Genomic DNA, 22,527 nt, shown 5'->3' with positions numbered 1-22,527 from the left:
ATATTAACACAGTCAATATCTATGTATTGTCAATTGCACAAAAACCAAAACCACAATCTCATTTAAATAATTTATAGCCACCCATTCATTCCATATATACATATATATAAGTAGATATGTGGACATTCTTGCTTTTCTTTCGAGCGATTAAATTTGGCAAGGCTGCTTGTGGCTGTATGCTTGCCCTCGTACGAACGGTAGCCGCAGACCAGACGGCTTAACACCGTTGTGATACTTTCCAATGATAATGCGAGTGCAAGTACAACTATACATATGTATATATATATTTAAGTATGTATGTATGAATGCATATGGCCATCCGGTGCGCTCAATCTTTGATTTGGCCATTTCTTGATTTCTTGGTCATGGTCGGTGCGTGTGCGCGACAAGTGTTTCCTTAGCAACCATTTTCACCACTTTCCACTAGAATGGATACACACACACACATTTTATATGCATATTATATTGGGCACGTGAACGCTGTTTGGAGGCTGCCGATGGCTTGGAGGCTGGCTGTCGTCGGCAGCAATGCGCAGCAAACATCTGTCAAACGGTCACTCACTTAGCTACACGCTTTGACTGCTCATTCACTTAGCGGCGGTGCGGCAGACGTGTTTCTAGCGAATGCCATGCGTTTTAATTTGAAAAGTAAACAAATGAAATGACGCACCGCACACACAGTGGCTAACGAAGCGACGACGCACTCAAAACCAACCGCGATTTAACCAAGTGACAAGTTTTCGATAAATATACATATACGCAGTTATATACACTTGCATACATACATACTTGTATAAACATAGATACATACATACATGCAAAGCAAAGTTCTCTTTATGGTTTTATGCATTTTTCTTTGCACTTTTCTACAATTTCCTTATTTGTGTTTGTTCATCCAGTTTTGTTAGGTTTTCTTTGTTACTTTTGTTTTTATAACACATTTCACCACATTTTGTACTGGGCTACGAAGGTGATTCGTTAAGGTTGTGAGTATTCAAATTGATCTATTATATCTTCAAATGAGAACTTGAATAGATGCTAAGGCGCTGTGAATGATCACAAACAAACAAAATTTTTGTTGAGATCAAGTAAGGTTATGTTTCGGAGATGATTCCCGTGATGTAGTTAACGGTACTTTTCGACGCCAAAAACTCCAAGGTATGTATAGAAAGACTCTCATATAGCGATTAAGAACTTTAAGTCTATCACAAATCTGTTGTCCTTTTCTCCTCAATAAGCTGCTCATTTGTCGAATCCGCCGTAATTAGGTTAGGTCGGTTATGGCGAAAACGACATGGGTCTTTTGCGCAATAAGGTCGAACAAACTATTTGCTGGAATACATTGACTCCAAACAATAAAAACAGTTAAGCAGATAACTCTTTCTGGTGGTTGTGTACTATATATATAAAAGAACTAATGACTATACATCTTAGTTGCGTATATTTTATTCGAATAATGCCACTGAATAGCTTCGAAGTGAGAATACTCTTATAAATGCGTCAGCTCCGGTTATATCCACTCGATCGAGGAGAAAACAGGATGTATCTTTGGGGCAATAGGGACGAAAAAATATATTTTTTAGAATATTGTACATCAGCTCCCCTATGAAGGTTGAAATGATAATTAGTGTATAATTTTATAAAAATTCAAAATTGACAACAGATGGGACGTTAATGCTTAATATTCAAAAAAAGCTTAGATATAATTTTACTACTAAAGAGGTAATAAGAGTTTTCTTTCAATACAAAATACTTCACTGTTTTCGGGTTCTCAGCTTTACGGTTTTATTTTTTTTTTTAAGAAATATAATACTTTTTTGCCTAAAAACTTAGTTTAACAAGTAACCACCTTCTCTTCAAACTCGCCTCGTATTTAGTGTCATCTAACTACCCGTGTGTTTTCTTCGACAGCTTGAGCTTGGCGTTATGTTGTTAGATTGTCGTGCAACTGTGCGTCTACAAGTCAGCCTTCAGCAGCAGAACTTTTATTTTTTTTCCAACAATTCTTGTTTTTCCTAAATAAAGCGCATTAGCATGAGCTTCTACAAGTATTGTATGTATGTGTATGTGCTCGTTCACTGGTTCGTTGTGCCAGTTACAATTTTGGTAATTTCTATTTTCGCTTGTTTTGCTGCGACAACTTGGCTGAAATGGTCATTGGCCATTTTTAATGCGCCTCAAGGCTTCTCGCAGACAAGCTTTTAAGGCTACACACACATACATACATACATATATACACTTGTAGATCATTGACGTTCGGTCGCTTCTACATTGCTTAACTTTTTCTTTACAATAATCTATTTTGTTTGTTGTTTTCTATTTTGTTGTATTTTACTTACTTAACTTTTCTCGTTTATAGCTCACTCTTAATTGATCTGGCTGGTCTTTATGCGTGTCTCTGTGTATTTGTCTTTTTGTTTACTTTTTATTTTATTTTGTTTTGTTTATTTTTAGGTTTTCTCGACAAGATCTTTGACTTTTCCAGCAATTAGCGCGCGAGTAGAAAGCGTACTGATGAAACGAGTTTATTAATCTCGGCTTAGAACTAACTAATTTATTCAGTTTAAGCGTTTTTTGTTTTTTTTTGTGTATAAAATGGTAGTAAGTAGCTAAGTTGTGGTAAGCAGTGGGCTGTGTTTTAGTGTAGCATCAATTTTAATTCATTACACTTTTGGAATATTTATATACGAGTTATGAGTTTATGTATGGTATATATTTTGATGGAGTAGATCCAGCATCAAGTATATGCTTTGGGAACGAGCTTATAGTGAAAACTAACATCAAAAATACGTAAAGTGTACCTTCTTTGGTATTTTGGTTAATTACATACCAAAACATAGTTTTTTAGAACTATTTCCCACTTGCTTATCTGACAAACGTGCTAGTATTAGCAAAAGGGGGCTTAATATATAGGGTATAGTAGGAAAACAAGATGTATCAATGGCTCTTCTCCAACCCTTCAAATCTCAACAACCGAAGTATTACATGTAATTCAAAGACTCCAAAAATTCTTCTCACACCTCAAAGCTGTTAAACACCAAAAGAATAAAAAGTGAGTCCATACAATATCATTACCAAAATGCTTAGGAATCTGAGCGGAATCAATATAACCATATGCGCCTAAAAGTATGTTACAACGAAGTATGTTAAAACACCGAGAAATTTTTAAAAACCCCGAGCTAAATTCGGATCCCTGGTTACATATCCCATACTGGGGTGAACAGTATTTTGTATGTCATTTTACTATAACAAAGATTCTTACAAAAATCCATAATATATTATCAATAAAAAAAATCAGTGGATAAGCCAAATGAACAGTATTTTGTATGTCATTTTACTATAACAAAGATTCTTACAAAAATCCATAATATATTATCAATAAAAAAAATCAGTGGATAAGCCAAATGAAGTGGACGGGAATCAGAGAGAGCAGAGTTGCTTCGCTACTACCTATTCACTCTTAATTTGGATATGTATTGCAAACAATACGACAGTCTTAAAAAAGCAATCTCCTGAAGCTTTTTTGGGAGGTTTTAAAGCATTCATCTTACAGTCTGGACCTAGCAGCAAGTGATTACCACCTATTCTTGTATATGGCGTATGATTTTGCTGGTGAAAAATTCGCCTCAAGAGAAGCTTGAGAAAATCGACTGTCTCAGCTTCTTTTGCCAATAGTAATGTATCTTGCTATGAGAGTGGCATTATGAAATTACCCTTAAAATGGCAACAAAACGGTGCATATTAGCGAAAAATTTAAAGAAAAAAATGGATTTCTTTTTAATTGACCTCTAAGAAAGTGTCGTCAGAAGCAGACTATCTAACTTCTTTTAATATTTTTCTCGGTGTTTTGAAATTTTGCGCAGTAAAAGGTTTCACAAATGGATTTATTGGCAATGAAAGTAATATAACATTTTTTATTCACTTATTAAAATTGAATATTGGCAGATTTGCTGGCAACTCTCAATTCTTCTTTGTAAGCAGGTAATAGTATTCGTCCTTTTAAAGCTACTCAATTGAGGAAAATATTTTATATTCACTAAAACTTCAATTGCATGCTATAATTTTCGATTTTTCCACCACTAAAATTATCTTTTGCTGCAAGGTAATTGTGAGCTCATTGTATTTACATTTCCAAAACTCAATCCGTATGTCTTCATTATTTCAATATTTGCTTTTATTGCCTTTGAATAACTTAGAGTTTTTTTTTTGTTTCTTCCTTTTAACGGCTTTTATGTGTCTTTATGTTAAATGTGAAATTGGTAGCGAAAAGTCAAGTTTGTTTTCAATGATAATTTCTAGCTTGTTAGACTACTTTTCCTTTTATGGCAAAACTTTGGCGTACACATATGACAAACGGGCAGGCAGACCCGCTGGTGCCTTGTCCATATTTCAACTGCCTGCTCGCGATTTTCATAAATATATTGGGTTGGAAAAAAAACTGACTTGTGAATGGAATATAATTATCTCAAATTAAAGCCAGTAGCGCTTGCTGCTGTTTCATTTATTTATTTTTTTCATTTATTTTTAAGAAAACTTAAACTTTATTTAAAATGAACTATTAGGTATAACTTATCAAAAACATAAGCTGTAGTTACTGATGGGAAAGCCTATAGGATTTTTTTAAACTAGAAAGTATCGCAGTTTCCGGCCAGATGGCAGTAGAAAATCGTCCAGCACCATCAATTTCAATGGGCTTTCTAAACTGGCTTAAATGCTCTTAGCAGATTTATCAACCATTAGACGTAATAGTACCCTTAATTGCGCTTTTTGGTTCTGGGTAATATTCGGAAAGCACACTCTCTACATTTTCAAGTATTTCGTAACTTGTTGCTATTTGTATCGAATTCCGCAAAAACTCCCAAAGTGATTCCAAGTGTTACTGTATAATTTTAGAAATTCGGAGTTTATTTAAAATTTTTAAACTGTGCAACCTATCTATGAGGGGGCGAGTGAGGGGAAAATGTGTCAAATCAATACTTCGTGTTTCTGAGAAGTGTTAAATGTCATATTTCATAAGCATTTTCAAAAAGAAGAATAGTCAAAGACGTACTCAAACAATAAGTGCCTCTAACAAGAACACAATAAGTTGTAACAATGAATACTGAATAGTGATATAATATGTATGTGACACATAGAATTTACACAGAGAATTAGGTAACTTCAAAACATTTTAACAAGAACATATTGAATTCTATCAACATATTGGAAAATAAACTGAATAAAAATATTATTCACAATAATTTAATATATACAAACATTACAAAGTGTTTTTGGGAGTCTACTTTATCACTAGCATAAGTATTTGAGTGGCACAAAGCATTCAGTGAAGATTATGAAATCATTGAAAACTTGCCTAATGCCAGTTGTCCATCCTCTTTCTAAATTAAATTTACTTTATTTTTCTAAATTAAATTCTAATAAACGAAATTAAGTCTTAAAAGTGATATTTCAAAAACGTTCGATCGCAGCGCTGTCTAAGGAATAATTTGTTGTAGAGACTTACGGAATCATCATATTGATAGAACTTATTGAGAGGTTATATCCACTTGTGAATTTCAAGAAATCGTCTCTTTCTTTACACATATATAAAATGAACATAAACCTGAGAATATTCTTCGAAAATTTGAAGTTGGTCCAGCAAATAATTTCGGAGATTTGAGCCTATTTGTAAGAACCTTTTAACTTAGTGTAATTGGCGCCCAAAACTTTAAACGCATTTTTCTCGAAACGATGTATTCAAAGTCGTTGAGAAAAATTTCTCCGAAATAGCTAGATCGATTAGATTAAAATTTTCACACACTTTTCCCTAATTTATGTGTAATCTTCTAAGGTTTTGACAATAATTTCGATTTTGTAAGCAACCCTGTTTTATAAATTATTTCACAAAAACGACTGTTTTCGGTAGGTCGCCATTTTATTATTGTAAAAATCAAAATTATTGCTAGTCCTGCGTTCATTAACTGTATTCTTCTAAAGCGATAATAATTTTTTTTTCGTTTTTTTGGTTTTTGGATTTGAGATAATATTAAGCAGAAATATCTTACTCAGCGCCGGACATATTTTTTCGGAGGTCTTCCTGGAGATCGGCTTCGGGATAAAGGATATCAAAAATTTATTAAATTTAATTATGCATTATTAATGAATAATAAATTCTGTAGATTTATATAATTTTTATTTATTTATTAAATAAAATGCCGCTTTCCAAAAAATTTACAAAAGCATGTGATTTTTCTGAATATAACCCCTTAAACAAAACTATTAGCAATTCTTGTAATACAATTTTCATAACGTTTTATCGAAATTTCATATTTTACAATTTCTTTTTATGATTTTTATCAGCTCCTCGCTAGCATTAAATATAATTTTTAGTATTTTTTTATATTTTTTTTTTTTGCACTTATATATAAATTTATGTTCACAAATGCCCCAAGAAAATATTATTCCCACAGTATCAATATAAACACGAAATGCAGAAAATATAGCAACAACAAACAAGCATGAGTGTAGATTGTTTTCATTTCCTATTTCCTGACATTAACTTTTTATACCTAGTACACGGTATAAGTCAGCAAGCCGTTAAACTAAGCAGCCGAGTAGCAGCTGAAGACACTTGAGTAAAGTGGAATTAGAATTACACAAGACGAGTATATTGAATAAAAAAAAGCACATTGAAGCGACGAGAAAAGCAAAAGTTCTGAAACCGAGACACTGAAGTGCAGTTTCATAACTTTTGTGATTTCCCGCATATTTATTGTTGTACTTATTTTTAGATTTCTTATTTCATTATTTGCTTACGGCTCTGAATAACACATGTGCTCAGCAGAAATCGCTCGTGTACAATTTATATTATATATACATACATAAAAGTACATGTAAACATATACATACATGTATATGAAAAAGTATATATGTAACTAAGTGCTTTGAGCCAAACAACCCAAAGATGGTATGCCGGAAAGCACTTGTGTTGCGGGAAGGCAGACGCATACAGTCTTTACTCACCTTAAACTGTTGACTATAGGTCTATATGAGCACTATGGTGCTATTTCCGCCGTGTGGCAAAGCCGCTTAGTGTTGCGCTTTTCTTTGTTTTTGTTGGTTTTTGCTGTTTTTTTTTGTAATTTTTTCGGTTCTTTATTATTTTTGCTTTTGTTGCGATTTTTTGCCTGTATTCTGCTTTTAAATGGCGTGCTGAGCTTATTAACTTTGTTTTATTGCGTTTGCCTGAGCGTCACCTCAATAGCTTGGGGTAGGTTGCTCACGCTTGTGTGCGATTTGCAACACTTAATGGATTAAATGTGTAGGAAAATTGCAACAAAAAAAAAAACATACTTTGTTGTTGCTTTTGTTAATTGTTTTTTTGCGTTTAGTGTTCTCACCATAAAGGTGAGGTGATTAATAAGCAAAAAAAAAAAATAATTTTTTTATTTTTTTATGTATATTTAAAATAAAATTTTAAATTACAGCATGTTTATGTTTTCGTAGAGATAAATGATTTGCCTAATTATAACGCGAATTAAAATTTATGATTTAGCGTAAAATATTTTTTTCTTTCCTTTTTTGAGTGTTGTTTTTGTAGAGAAATTATATTTTTTATTTATTTTCTTTTGCTTTAATTTGCTTTCGTTGTTGTAGAAAAAATTTGTTTTTCGTCAATTAGAGCGCGAATTAAAATTGATGATTTTGATATTCAAATACAATAAGCATTATAAACATATATTTGTGTTTTCAAAAATTTAATTTTTTTCACTCAGCATTTCGAAAAATACTCCACACATAAATTATTATTTCAAACATTTTTTCAAATCGCAAGCACAGTAGCAAATCACTTTAAAAATCAACAACAGCTGAGCAAATCGCTGACCAGAATATTAGCCAGCCAGTCAGGCTGCTAAAACTGCCTTATGACAGGAATAACTGTTCACGCCTAATTTCCGACTTCTGCCTAGCACGGCTGGAAATACAGCACGTATGCCGACACACACTCGTAATATTTCGCACACACCTCTAAAATTTAAATATTTGTCAAAATTTTTTTGCAATTCCTAAGTTCCGTACGATTTTAACACAAATGTGTAAATTTTCGCATTTAAAATAAAATTCCGTACGAAATTAGCACAATAACCGTTACCAATACGCCCGTTTGCCTACACGCACACACACACATTTGTATGTGGCATTTGCGAAAATTGGTAGCTTGCACATCCGATTTGAGCATCCGCAACGCAGCGACAACGAATTCCAACTGTCCGCCGCGAACGCAGTGAACGTGTGCACAAGTGCAGTCCAATCAGACGTCATTCCCGACTTGAGCACTGCAAGTTGCTTGGCTGCCGAGCGGCTGAGTGTCGGCGCAATGCAAGCGAGTTCGGATGAATTGTGGATGGTGTGTGTTTGCTGCAATTTTCTGCGGCGATGTGTTTTTTTTTTGTGTGCCCCAACAAAAGCGAAATTGTTTTTGGCACCAAAGCGGCAGCAATGGCAATTGGTTGGGGAAAAAATTGTAAACAAAAGTGTTGTAGAAACTCAGCGGTGTTTGTGTGTGTTTGTAATTGCGTTAGAAGAGAACTTACAATTGCTGGCAGATAATGCTTGCTGCTGCTGGTCTAAGTACAGTGGGACAAATTGCATATTCGTTAAATAAATATGGTGATTAGATTTACTTCATTTCTTCTATTTAGTCCCTTTTATTTTCTTTAAGATAATATCTAAAAATTGTAGAAACTAAATTTAACTAGTTCGAAATCCAACGCTATATTGCTCTGGGTCCCGGATTTACTTTTATTAACTAGTTATATGAATATGGAAAAAGTAGTGTTAAGTTCTAAACTATTTTTTTTATATAGAAAATCGGTTTTATATTTTGATGTTCATCCTTATGATGTGCATATTCAGATAGTAACAATTTAAGCGCTCGAAGCTTTATAAAACTTGGAAGACGAAAGTAATGGAAAAGCTTAGAGTTCATAAGAAGACATTCCTACTTTACAGAAACACAATATTTAACTAAGGCAGCAAAGTTCCAAAAGTTTCAGAATCTCGAGGAATTTATGTTGAAAGTTATTTAAAAGTTTAGTATAGAGTCCACAAATCCGGGAGAAGAGCTATAGATGTCGAACCATAACAGACTTGAAAGAAGCATAAATCCAATTACCGAAACTTTTATAGCCTTTATGAGTGCATTTTTTCGACGTTTACTTCATGACAAACTTAATATACCACGTTCAGAGTATAACATAACTGTTCAGGAAATAAGTAAAGTGGCTCCTTGAATCCAATTGTTCTACCATGCAAATTCTCTCCACTAAATACACTTCGTTTACCACTCAACTGATTACATATATGATAATAAAAGTCTAGTACTAGTAACCAGTATATGGGTATGTAAACCGGTAAGTGAACGAAAACAATGAATTCGTGGAAATTGGTAGCAACAAGGTGACGAATGACTCGGAAAATGAACTTCACATGTTTTCCACAATTAACGCTCTCTGTCGCTCTCTTTTACTGCCGGTTGCTGTCGCTTACGCTCTTTGCAAGCACTGAATGTTTGGTGAGACCGCATTTATTCTGGTTTTTTTTTTGTATTTTTCCTTTTGTCGATTGTTGTTCAGCTGATTTTCGCAATCGGTCTTCTTGCCGGCTTTTGCTTTTGTTTCGCATTATTGTTGTTTTGTATGTGTGTGTTTCGGCTGCTCACGTGCAAGTGAGAGTGTATTTGTTTGTTTGAATGCGTGAGCCGGTGTTTGTTGGTCGTCGTTCGTCAGCTGCTTTTATTTTGATTTTTCTTTTGCTTTCGTTCAACGTGTATCTGCGTTAAGTGCTTTGCAGTTGTTCTTGTTGTTGGCGCTTGACGTTGTTTTAGGGTGGCAGCGCTGTCAGTTAATCTGTCAGCCGAACAGTCACGTCTTCGTTAGCGCCACATCGCGTTTCCGACAAGAATCTTCTGTTCTGTTCGTTGAGGCGTTGAGTGGCATTGTGTTTTTGCTTTTGTTGTAATTTTCTATTTTTATTTTTGCTCGCTTAAAGGGTGGTTGGCAAGGCGACCGACCGCAGCTGTTCTGCGTAGTTATTGTTGTTATTATTGATTCTATTGTAAGCGCAATTCGGCGTGATGTTGATTGTTTTCGTTGTTGTTGTTGCTGCTGTTGCTGTTGTTGATGCTGACGTTGCTGTTGCGTGCTTTGTGCGTTGAGGCAGTCGCGTGAGTTACGCGCTCGGCAGTTAAATGAATGGAAATGACGAGTTTTTCGGCATTTGTTATGTCTTCGGAATTGAGGGTGGGGAGACAGCAGCAATTCTTTACGTACGTATGTAGTTACATATACATATATATATATATTATATATATATTATATATATATATACATATATTATATATATATACCTACTTTAGGTACAAAGGCATATGATTTTTTGATGATAGTCCACCCCTAATTGGTTTGGTTGTGGAGCAGAAGTGGCGAGGTTTTCACTACGAAGGCTGTGAAATTCCCAAAATGCTCAGACATGATTTAAATTTTTCAAGGGTAGACACCCACACGCACATACATACATACATGTGCAGTTATTTTTGTGAATTTACAACGGATGTTCGTGGATGTTTTAAGTGAATTTACGGTTTATGTGGGTGGGTATATGTATGTATGTGTATGAGAGTAGATATATAGTAGAGCTGCAAACTTTCGAGTTTCAAGGGCGTTTTTAGAATTTATGGTGGTATTTAAAAGTATATTAAAATTTCCAATAAACAGGAAAAAACGCTAATTTCGGTTGCACCAAAGCTGGAATAGACTCCATAAATAAAACGGTTTCCACACACGAACTTGATTTTGACCGGTTGTCGGTTATATGACAGCTATAAGTTATAATGCTCCGATCTAAAATATTTAACTTTAAGAAGTACTGTTGTATATTGTGTAGCTCTTTTCTACACAAAAAGCAATCGCTTTTGCCTTAGATAAATTCCTAACCTCAAAATTATAATCACTAAGTATTATTTTAGATCTATGAAAATACTCCATACCAATATTAAAGCTTGCTTCGAATTTTTTCGAAGTATAAATACACTATTTCTTGACTTTTTGATTTTTTGTATGTAGGAGTAGCTAATCTAAGCAACAAAAATTTACTTTGAAATATTATTAAGTAAGTAAATATATACTGTTACCATATCTATAACCCAAATCTTTTAACTTTCTGCTTTATGTCGTCACTCCTTTACCACACAAAATCACCGTGTTTTGTTTTTTTTTTTTGCTTTTATGTTTCCGTTCGCGTTTTGCACTTTTTTTGCACGTTCTTGAGCTGCTGAAAGACATAAATTGTTCGGCTCACATTTATTGATCAATGTTTGTTGGCCAATTCAAAACGAGTTTGGAAACAAGTTTCGATTTTTTTTAATAACTGGTTTCAATAAAAGGTTCTTCCCTACAGGCATTGGCCAAAAGCTAAATTTAAAAAAAAAGCAAATAATGCTAAAAATGAAACCAATTGGACAAACCTGAGAATGTGATTAAAGAAATACAAAGGCAAAAAAGTTCAGTTACTTTAAATGAATGAGACGAAATTTCAATTTGCCAAATCCACAAACATTGATTCTTATACGGTTTAAGATGGGAAAATGAAGTAATTAATTTTGCTTAAAGGAAAAGGGAAAGTATGATACATAAACAAAGCTTTCAATTACTTTAATTACATTGAGACAATTTTTCGCGAATACGTGAATAAAATAAACCAAAAAATTAAAGATAGGATAGAGATTGGATGTGGAAACTAGAGTATCAAGACAGAAGACAAATATTTCTTCTTCCTGGACAGTCGGTTTCACATCAACGGAATTAAATAATTTTACTACCACCATTTCTAGACTTACTTTTCAGGGTACCTTAGCATTGATGGTTCCACTGATTTAGTGATCTAATATATTTTATTCGGTAAACGAAAGAGCTTAACGAGGAATAAGAAAACATTAGACGAAAGATCGGCAAGATATTAAAAAGTATCAATAAAATTAACTTGATCGATGAGATGCCTGGAATGGCAATGCGACGAAAATAAAGATAACTGAAACTAGAGATTTGTTAGCAAGCATAATGAACTAACAATTTCAGAATATTTTCACTAATTTTTGTTTCATTTCGGAATGCGATTTCGGCAAAAGCTTCATAAAAAGTTAAATATAAATTAAAAGACTCGAAACGAAGATAAATTTCATTACGTGTTTTTATTTTTATTTTCTAGAGCTTTTAAGAACCTAAAGGATATAGTATTCTTTCACTTTTTTATTTAGATCACTTGGAAAATTTAATGTTTTTCTCTAAAACTAATCTGAAAATTTGTTTATTGCCTCCAAAATTTTCAATGAAATACTTAATATGGAGTCTCTCTGAGTTTGATCTAGTCTTGGATCTACATACATCAGAAATAGCAAAGAAGAAAATTTTAAGAAATTTCATCAGCCGAACTGGAGAAATATAAAACTGTATTTTGAAAGAAGTGATGTAACTATTTAAATTAGCGTAAAATAGTGCATTGACACCTTAAAGTTTTTTCAAAAGTGAAAACAAAGCTTTGATATTAAAGGCAGTGTTCTCAGTTTCTTTAACCCTATACAAACTTGTATTTTTGGAACAAATAGTAACCATTTGTAAGAATCTAATGGGGAAATGAAGTGATTATATTATATAACCTATCCTTTCCATATGACACCCTCAGCCGCAAAGGTGTGGTAAACCCTGTTATCACGAAGGAGGCTCTGGCGACCGTGTACTTATCATACTACCCACATAGAAAAATTGCTGTTATGTCGGCTTGGATGTCAGCTGGTAGCCCCAGCTTCCTTCTGTCCGTATATAAGCGAACTAGTCTCTCAGTTTTTGAGATATCGATCTGAAATTTTGCACAAGTTCTCTTCTGCACAAGAAGCTGCTTATTTGTTCGAACCCTCAATATTGGATCACTATAGCATACAGCTGCATACAAACTGCACGGTTAAATTCATGTCCTTGTATAGAAAACTTTTTTATTTAATCCAAATTTTTATTAACGATTTTGAAATTTTGTAACAACTTCATTCGTAGAAAAAACTAATTTAGTTTTAAAAATTAAAAAATAATAAGTTCATATTCATAATCTCTTGATGATACCCTTCCTTGTCCACACATATTGTGTTCATTTTATTTTAAATCTTATTTATTTAGATGCAATACGATCTCGACAATCTATTAATACTCCTGAAACGTTTTGCATTATTTGCGTGCACAATGCGAACAGGACTTTAGCGGTGTGTAATCGCATAAGCGCGTAGCTAAACATAACGCCCATTATGTCGAAGCGCTGGCGGCTAGAACCTCCTTCACTTACTCATGTTGAGCATTTAACTCCACATACACACACACACACAAATATACAAGTGTCAGTGGAAATAAACGCCTGCAATTGCGGCACTTGTAAATGCGTTGAATCGATACTTGGCTGGCTGACTCCATTGACGGCTGCGTGCTGTAGGTGGACCTGTGTTTTATGCTTTAGGTTGTACTTTATTGCCGCGCTCAAGTTCAAATGCGTTGCACGTTCCGCATAAAATTCAGCGACCCGCCCGCTTCAAGGCATGGTCCGACTATTAATATGGAGTATTTGTAAATATTTGCATGCAACTCATGGCCGCAAGGTAGGTAAACGCATTGTAAGCGTGCGTTTTATTTTGTTTTTAATATGTAACTAAATCTGGCTGAAGAAAAGCATAGATAACTTGCTTTGACAAGAAATCTATAATATCGCACGATGGGTGGTTTACAAATCTTTATTGAGTTCAAGCAAAATATATTTGGTGCGCACGTTTTCAAATTTAGAATAAATTTTTGAAGTTGTTGAAATTAGTGACCCTCTGTGCGATTTAAGGTAAAACAAATAATAATTTTCAAAATCGACTAACTGGGACAAACTAAGTACCAACTCAGTAGTATACCCTTCCTTAGCAGAAATATCTTTTTGGCTAAGGAAAATACGCAGTTGTATAGTTACTTCTACTTATATATATCTTTGCAGATAATTGATTCACCTTTCACTTGCCCTTTATAGAATATTATATATCTCGAATTACCGATACCCAAATCAATGAAAATGTTGAAAAAAGCTAAAACTAAATGCTAGGCAGCTAAAATTACCTTTACTTTAGAGTCAAAAAGGTAGAATACAAAAATAGCAACAAAGTAAAATGCCGACTTAAATAATGGCGTAGAGTATTTGTTGCAAAATGAAAAGAATCAAAAATAAGTATTTAGTAATTCAGAAGTGAATGATCGTTTGGTGGAGACAAATCAAACCCAGTAGGTATATGTGAGTTCTACTATAATATATTAATAATTATTTTTACAGGCTGAAAAGGATATATTAAGTTTGCCACGACTCATATTTAGTAAGAAATGTAAAAATTTCCCTTTTGCAAATTACATTTTAAAAACTAATCAAATAAAATAAAATTTCCAAAAATATTTATTTTCGAAAAAAAAAACTTTTTATATTAATAAACTTAAAAAATCGCAAACTTAAATAAATATTTAATAAATTTTTTTTTAATATTTAGAAAAATTTGCATTATTTTGTATTATAAATACTCATAATATAAATATCTAAATTAATAAAGGTATAAAATTGCTAAAAATATTGTTAATAATAGTTAAAAGCTTAATAAATTCGAAAAAAGAAATAAATAGCTTTAAATATTAAAAAAAAAAAATTTTTTTTAGCTTCCAAAAAATGATATCAAATTTAAATTAACAGCGCACAAACACTACCCAATTCAGGCAGTAGCTTGCTTACAAGCACATTTCACACTGGGCTACTCCAACACTCACATACACACACACACACACATAGACAAAGCCACCGATGTGCTGACCGTAGTCACGACTGTTTGCTGCCAAAACTGCTAATGTGCAAAGGAGGATGATGCTACTTGCCCGCCAGCATAGACCAGTTCATGCAAGCGCGCACAAGTCGCGCTGCTAAAAACAATACAACAACAATAATAACAAGAATAAACAACAATAGCAATAACAAATCATAAAAATTAAAAATGAAGAGTTAAAAGGACGCGAGAAATCTGCAGACGATGATCGCAACGGCATGCTGGATTGGCAATTTGAACGCTTTTGTCTGGTCCAGCGGACAGCAGGAACCCTTAGCTTATATAGTTACATAGTTTTCGACTTTTCGTTTTGATTGCGGTGATAAAGTGGCAACAAAGCATGAAAGAACTGATAGAAAAAGCGGAAAAAAGGAGTGAAAACAAATGCATAAAAATAAGCAAAACAAAAAAAAAACCCTTTATTTCATTGCTGGCAGCAAACTGGTTGGTGAAGATTTATTTGAATGGGTGTGTATGTAAGTCCAGCACTTTTACTTGTTGTAGCGCTTGACTTGTACCTGATTCTTCGCGAGGCATAAAATTCTACTTAGTTTCGTTTTTGTTGTTCTTTTTTGTTTCTTATTGTTATTGTTGTTGTTGCACATGGTTCTCACGTTGTGTCGCGCTAAAATTAATGTAGCCACTTTGGCTAACTTATCGACTGGCAGCGATTTACAAGCTTCGCCAAGCGGCAGACACTTAAGGGCCAAGTTTGTGTCTTAAGTCTTTAGTTGTGCTTGTAAGCATGTAAATTGCTCGGCATTTTTACACAGAATTGCGCACAATTGCTAAATTAAACGCTGAAACCCTGTAACTGGCACTCAATCAAACAATGTGAGAGAAAATAAAAAGTCAAAAATTCCAAAAAAAAAAACCCAAAACACAAAAATATTTCATTTCACTTCAAAAAAGTGAAATTTTTAATAAAATAAATATTTGAAAAAAAAAAAAATGTTAACAAAATTCTTAGTGACTTTCGATTGTAATTTTTTGGCGAAACGAATTGCAGCAAATTTAAACTACCCCTCCAACGCCACCGTTTGGCAGCGGCCCACGCGTCGCGCTTTCCACGCTCTGCACGCTTGGCGTCCGCCGCGTCTAAAACTAATCGGAAATGCCTCGACTCTTGCTAGAACTCGCATTTGCGCCCGTTCGTACGTGAATAATTGGCAGAAGAATTTCAATCGCAACAATGAACAACGCAAGACCATACCGAAATTGGTTTACTTGCATAATCCCTGGAAATATTTTGTCACAAAGTTTAATTTGTTGAGGCTACGTTTGCTGTGGGATCGCAGCTTCACCGAGCAGGACTTCGTACGTGGTTCGAAGCAGGTAATAAGTGATAGTTCTATACTTTTCTTAATGCTTTGAAAGCGCGGAGATTTTTGTTGGATAGTTTCTTGTTTGGTCCAACAATTTGAATAGGTCTAAATGTTTAAGTTTCGACTACCGAGTTCAACACGTCTTCTTAGTATATGTTCTGAACTTATTGTTCGAAATATGGACACTTCGATACATTCTCTTTCTCACAGTTCTTATTTCTCAATCCTTATAATCGCGTGGAGGTCGCAAAGGAGCTGTTTTTCCACGTAGCTGTGAACCCCACATTCGTTAAACGCATCCTTAATTGGTAACGAGACGTGGATTCGTGAATATGACGTCGAACATGAAACGCATTTTTTTTTTGTCAGTCCGGGTCAAATTTGGTTAGATGTTTTTTTAGTTTTATGGATTGAAATACGTGGAAATCCATTTTATTTTTTGTCATTTTACGTCAAATTTGATCAGATGGTACTGTAGCTTATTGGTTTTCGTGAGCCAATCTGTGTGGCATTGGGTATTTTTTCCTACCATGTTTTCAAAGAGACTTTCTTACCAATATTACTTATCTTTAAAGAAATATGTCCTCATTCCCATCAACTTTATAAGGTTTACCTTCGATTAACTTTATACCTTGGTGTGAGAACTATTATAATCGAGTTAGGTGGGCCCAAGAACTTAAAAGATCGAAGAAAAAAAGAGAACGTTAATAAAGAATTATTTAATCCAGTACAACAGAAACAGCAGCAAATCCGACTTTCTGGCAGAAAGAACATATATTTATAAATATACATAGAAACAAATTCAGCCACACTTGTATTTAAGCCTCCCTTACTAGATTTTCAATATTTTTTAAATTAAATTATAATTATTAATAATGGAATCTCCTAAGCAAATAAATATGTAACAGTTTGACCGCCACTGAAATGTTTGCATTACGTCGCCATGTCTCAGATAAACGGTTCATGTCCGCACTTACAACCCACCAATATCCATTTAGTAGAAAACATAAGTAGCTCAGATACAAACCATTTGGACAGTATTTCTCTGAACCCACCACATATATAATATATATACATATATATAAGTAAAATTAAGATTAGAAATATCCACCTAAATATTGGCATGTAGTCGTTCTTATTATTTTAGCCCACTATATTGTTCATGCCCAGATACTATACTAGGCTTCAGAAGACTGATTAATTTTTAAAGCCGTTTCTAACGTTAGAAGAGCGATGTTAAGTAATAGTGATGAAAGCAGCAATACTAATTTTAGATGAAATAATCTCCAATCATCTCAGAGCTTGAAAACCCCGGAAAGTTAGCAGAATAAGGAAAATACTGTCGAAAAGTTATTAACGGTTAATAGAGATCTCCAATAAAGCATAACTTAAAAGTCGCAGAATTTACAAAAAAAAAAAAAAAATTTCATAGTCATTCAATATTAAGAGATGCTTCTCTGCATTTCTATTTTAACAGCAACTGCTGAAGGCAGTTCGTGATATAAATGTTTGGGCTAATGTGACCAGTGAGGTCAAATGTAAAGCCAACAGAAATTGGACCATTTGATTGGGTCCTACGAGTTCCGTTTCTTTTGTAGGCCGAGTACTTATCGGATGCTTTCGTATACTATATTAGTTAAACGATCACTTGTTACAAATACAAAGTATACTGCAACCTCACCGAAAATCTTCAAATATCAACCGATTTCTAAACATTGTAAATACCTATATCCCACTTTTACTAGGCGGCCCTTGTGATTACCGATATAATACGCACTCAGAACACTGGGAAAATTAGTCAATTTACCACACCAGTTGGATTTCAACAAATCACGCGTGATATGTTGCTGTCACGAAACGATTCACGACTCAAATTGGTGAAATTCGACCCGGAACATATACGCAAGGCGATACCAATGAAAGTGGCGACACGAAAGAATTTTGGTAAGAGCAAGTACAAATTATACTCGAATGGAAACCCACCAATTATGAATTGAATATTTTTTTGTGAAATTTCAACGCTTAGGGCGCCGGTATTGCTTCATTGATATGCTCTTTGTCGGCATGCGAAATACGAAGGACTTCGATTCGCCCGAAGAGTTGGTGGAAATAAACGATATTTTGCGCAAGTTGGATCAGGACTTGCGCACACCCATTGAGGTTACCTCGGTGCCACATCGCATCGTCTTTGCCGAGATTTTCATGCGCTTCCGACGCGACTACACACCTCAAACGGACAATTCGTCGAATAATGTGAGGGATCCGGATTGGTCGGTGTCGTTTTACAAAATACTCACATTCGATGTGCTCAACTACGATCCGCGACCATGAAGCTAGTCGCGAGTTAGAAGAAGTTCACTAGTGAAAGAGAAACTAGTCCGTGTTTAGAAACTCGTCGAAATTAAAATGTATATTTTAATGATTTTTTTTTTAATTATATCTAAAACAAAGCCAAAATTACAATTAAAGTATAAATGTACATAAGAAAGCTATGTTGCTGTATCATAATTTCTTGCAAATCATTTCAAAAAGTTTCCTTTCAAACATTCCGACTCCTTCGGCACTAACAGCGGCGTCACTGTAAATGTTTTCAACATATCATCAATGTTCTCTCGTTTGCTCATGAGCTTTATGAAATCCTTATATTTCTGATTCTCTTCCAATAGTTCACGTTTCTCTTTGGCTAAGAGCAGATTTTGTGTGGAAGCGAGCGCTTGACGATGCCAAAAATTTTTCATTAGATGCATGTGCTTCGAAAGCTCCTGTGATATTGTATAAAAGAAGAATGAAAGCTTGCATTGCTGAGATTTGAAAAGCTTTTAGATTTGGTGAAAGCTTTTAAAGTTGAAGGTTAGTGAAATTGCTAAGATTTGAAGGTTGCAAAAAAGCTTTTAGACTTGGTGAAAGCTTTTTAAGTTAAAGGTTAGTGAAATTGCTAAGATTTGAAAGTTGCAAAAAAGCTTTAGATTTGGTGAAAGCTTTTAAAGTTGAAGGTTAGTTAAGTTGCTTGTAAAGCTCTTTAGTTGGAAAAAGATTACTGTTAAAACGTTGACGACAACCAAATGGGTATCTTCTAGATCACGGATACAAGGATCATTTTAGGGTTAAGTGCAGTAAAAAAAGTTTTGAAACCAAACGATGAAGCTTCTATAAAGATGGCGTAATTACTCTGCGAAACCATTAAGAAGGTTGTACACTCATTTCACAACCCTGATAAGTTTTCGATATTGAAACTACGAACATTTTGTTTGGGATGAAGATTAAAAAAAGTACCAGCATCAGCAGTAGGTGAAATTCTGTTACTGACTAAGCTGGTCCATATAGAGCTTTTTGAACAAAATAATTTTTTTGACTTACCTCCTCGGACATATCAGTATGTGTCTTCAAGTTAAGAGCTTCGAGTTGAAATGTTGCATCATCGACGGAAGCCTCATCTTCGTCCTTGGGAGCGACAACCTTTTCCGATTCTGTTTGTAATTTTCGGCAATTGGCTGCATGTGAGAGTAACAGCTCGCCGTATTTAAGCAGTTTTTGGTAGTCCTGTACCACATATACAAATAAATATAATATAACCTTAAAATAATATCAAAAACTGATTTTATGTGCGACACCAACCTTCTGCATGCCATAACATTCGCCAGAGAGCGTTTGTAACTTCTGAAATGTGACATTCCGATCGTAATTGATGTTTCGTTCGATACCCTTGCGTACCTGTAAGAAATACTCCTGCTCTAGGCGCAAGTCCGTGAGCTTCCGTTGCGCCTCTACTTCATTATGCACCAAATCGCGTTGCAATTCGCCGGCTGTGCGTGTCAGCCGAAATTCAATATCATTCAGACGTCGTGATTCGGTGACGAAATTTCGTTGACGATCCATCAACATGTGTATGTGTTCGTATTTTTTCGTGTCGAACGAGACATTCACCAGCGAGTTGATGAAGTCGCTTAGTTGTTTGTGTAGTGTTTTCATTTTGGCTATTACCGCGTCGCGTAAGCCAAAACGCTTCTCAATTTCTGTATTCACTTCGTTATCCTGTTTCTCCACGAAGATCTCGTAGTCGGTAAGCATTTGATTTTCCACTACCAAATTCGTGGCGTGCATAATGTTTTCACAATTGACTCGGAAGCCATCCTGTATCTTTTGATGTGCGTTCAGTTCGTCCTTGAACTCTTCGATAAGTTGCTGAGCCTCAGATTCGTAGAGTTGCTTGGAAACATCGAGCAAAGTGTTGTAGCAACCTGACGTTTGACGAGCAAGACTAATTGAGTTAATATTTGGAAACAGTCAAAAATTATCAAAATACGCTTCAAGACGGCTTTGGACGGCCTCTATTGATCACAGCAATCAAAAATATAAATTATATTTGCTATTTAGTATGGGTTAATGGTAAGACATACATACATACATATCTCACTTTAGAAAATTTGTTTGTGTACTGAAACAAGTCTAAAAAAGTTGCCTACATTTAGGCTGGTATTGATCGAAGTCGCACACCTTTATGACTGAGCAACAAGGGGGTGAAAAGTGCCAAATAAGGGAAGTAACATCGTTAACTGTTTCAATAAATACGTCTATTAAGGATTCTTAAATTTATCACCAGAAGTATGAGGTTTTAGACTAAGTTTTTGACACACATCAATAACTAAGCTTCCACCTTTTAAAAATAAAAAAAGTTCGCTACAATAACAATACACTCATATCACTTACTGATGGCGAAATCCAACACCTGCAAATGACTTTCAAAGTTCCGTTTGTGCAACTCCTGTGTGGACTCTATATCAGCAAGTAGGCTTTGGACTTTTTCATCTTTCTGTTGCATAACACGATGGGTTTTCTTCGACCACTCCTGCGCAGAACCAAAAAAAAAACATATAAAGTAAAATAAAAGTTCAGAATCCATCAAATTCTCAATTGCTTCTGTACATACCAAAACCTCGGTCTTTAATTCCTCAATTTTAATCTCTCGACATATTTCCTCCCAATCCTCTTTGCCTCTTTTCGCCGAACGTTTAGATAATTCGAGCTCACGTTTGAGATGTTCCTAAGTACTAAATTAAATGAGATTTACTACAACTCAATGGGTAAGTTTCAACAAACCGTTATCTCCAATTTCTTAAACTCCAGCTCCCTTTGTAGTCGCAACTCACGTTTTTGTGCTTTGGTCAACTTCTTTTTCTTCTTTTTGACCGGCGCCGCTTCTGGTTGTGGTACGTCTTCTAAATAATTGACACTTTTCAATTCAGTGGCTCGTTTCGCCATATCTATAAGCTCAGCCGGGTCCATTTTTTTGTTATTTCGTTGCAATTAAATTGTTTCGACTCTTTAAAATGAAAATCCAAAAATATATATATTTTTGTTAACGAACAACCGTTTGAAAATCAATGCGAGAAAAAATATTTGATATATTATATTTCGAAGTCTTTCATATTTGAAATTATGTGTAAAAAGCACAGCAGTTCTTCAATTCATAAAATTAATTTAGAATCCATAAGTATTCTTTCGATTCAAACATTTCAAATTTCGTCAAATTAATGTGAGTACTTTTTCTGATCATGCCTGAATGAAAATATAGCCGGAATAAATATTTTTAGAATACTTTTAAAATTGATCATAAGGTTGAACCCATAGTAAATCATTTTCGGGATATAAATCAGTCCCTGATCAACGCCAGAGGCCTTAGCTTGAAAGCTATCGATTGGCGTTACTGGTCATTATGAAAGAACTAACAACCACCTGCTATAGACCAAGACGTTAGTGATTTTCAACAGGCTTAAATGGTCGATTGAACTTTTAGATGAAATCCCCACCGATTCAGATTTTCACAAGAAAATTTTGTTTAGCGATTAAGCTCACTTTGCGTTTTTTTCTTCTTGAAAACCACTTGTCTAAAAAAATACCCTTTGTTATACAAAGCAAACATAAATGAAGATACTGCAATAAAACATTACACAAAATAGGACCTTCAAGCTTTTGAACTAAGAATGGTTTCAAGCCCCCAGACACCGCCGAATATGAAGTCCTTGGTCAGTCAATCTGTAAGAAATCTTAAGTTCAGTACTTACACAAGGCCCGTATATATGCCTAATAAAAGTATTTTCGAACTTCGGGGTGACTCTGGACCAATTTGAACCGAATCGATACAATTTTTGTTTTTCTTGTTTTCGAAAATTTTCTTCATGTGCATCGTCCATCCATCTCTGTTAATGACGATGACATCTAGAAAGTTAGAAAAAGCGTGCTCGAAAATTAAAGATCTCTTATGGATCGACTCAGCACATTTTGGTTAATGTT

At 34.5% G+C, this 22,527-nt stretch overlaps 3 protein-coding genes across 3 annotated transcripts in view; 1 reads left to right on the top strand and 2 right to left on the bottom strand.

Moving 5' to 3' along the window:
- Positions 1 to 7,372, bottom strand: part of ko (Stork-head domain-containing protein knockout) — a 280,842-nt gene extending 273,470 nt beyond the window's left edge. The window contains exon 1 of the mRNA XM_014229640.3: positions 7,003 to 7,372. The gene's annotated coding sequence lies outside the window, so the exon portion shown is untranslated. The remainder of the gene's footprint in view (positions 1 to 7,002) is intronic.
- Positions 7,373 to 15,790: 8,418 nt separating this feature from the next.
- LOC106627968 (uncharacterized) lies at positions 15,791 to 18,728 on the top strand. Its single transcript, XM_014248310.3, has 3 exons — positions 15,791 to 16,246; positions 17,982 to 18,180; positions 18,263 to 18,728. The coding sequence occupies exons 1-3, from the start codon at positions 15,863 to 15,865 to the stop codon at positions 18,565 to 18,567; spliced, it is 888 nt and encodes a 295-aa protein (XP_014103785.3). The 5' UTR covers positions 15,791 to 15,862; the 3' UTR covers positions 18,568 to 18,728.
- LOC106627965 (dynein regulatory complex subunit 2) lies at positions 18,638 to 21,686 on the bottom strand. Its single transcript, XM_014248308.3, has 6 exons — positions 21,334 to 21,686; positions 21,164 to 21,277; positions 20,944 to 21,082; positions 19,852 to 20,474; positions 19,594 to 19,776; positions 18,638 to 18,998 (listed from the first exon to the last, which is right to left on the bottom strand). Exons 1-6 carry the CDS (start codon positions 21,517 to 21,519, stop codon positions 18,756 to 18,758), a joined length of 1,488 nt encoding a protein of 495 aa, XP_014103783.3. The 5' UTR covers positions 21,520 to 21,686; the 3' UTR covers positions 18,638 to 18,755.
- Positions 21,687 to 22,527: the final 841 nt, after the last annotated feature.

This window comes from Bactrocera oleae, chromosome 6, assembly GCF_042242935.1.
Source record: "Bactrocera oleae isolate idBacOlea1 chromosome 6, idBacOlea1, whole genome shotgun sequence".
NCBI classification, from domain to species: Eukaryota; Metazoa; Arthropoda; class Insecta; order Diptera; family Tephritidae; genus Bactrocera; species Bactrocera oleae.
Note: the sequence above shows the minus strand (reverse complement) of the source record. Positions and strands in the feature narration are given on the sequence as shown.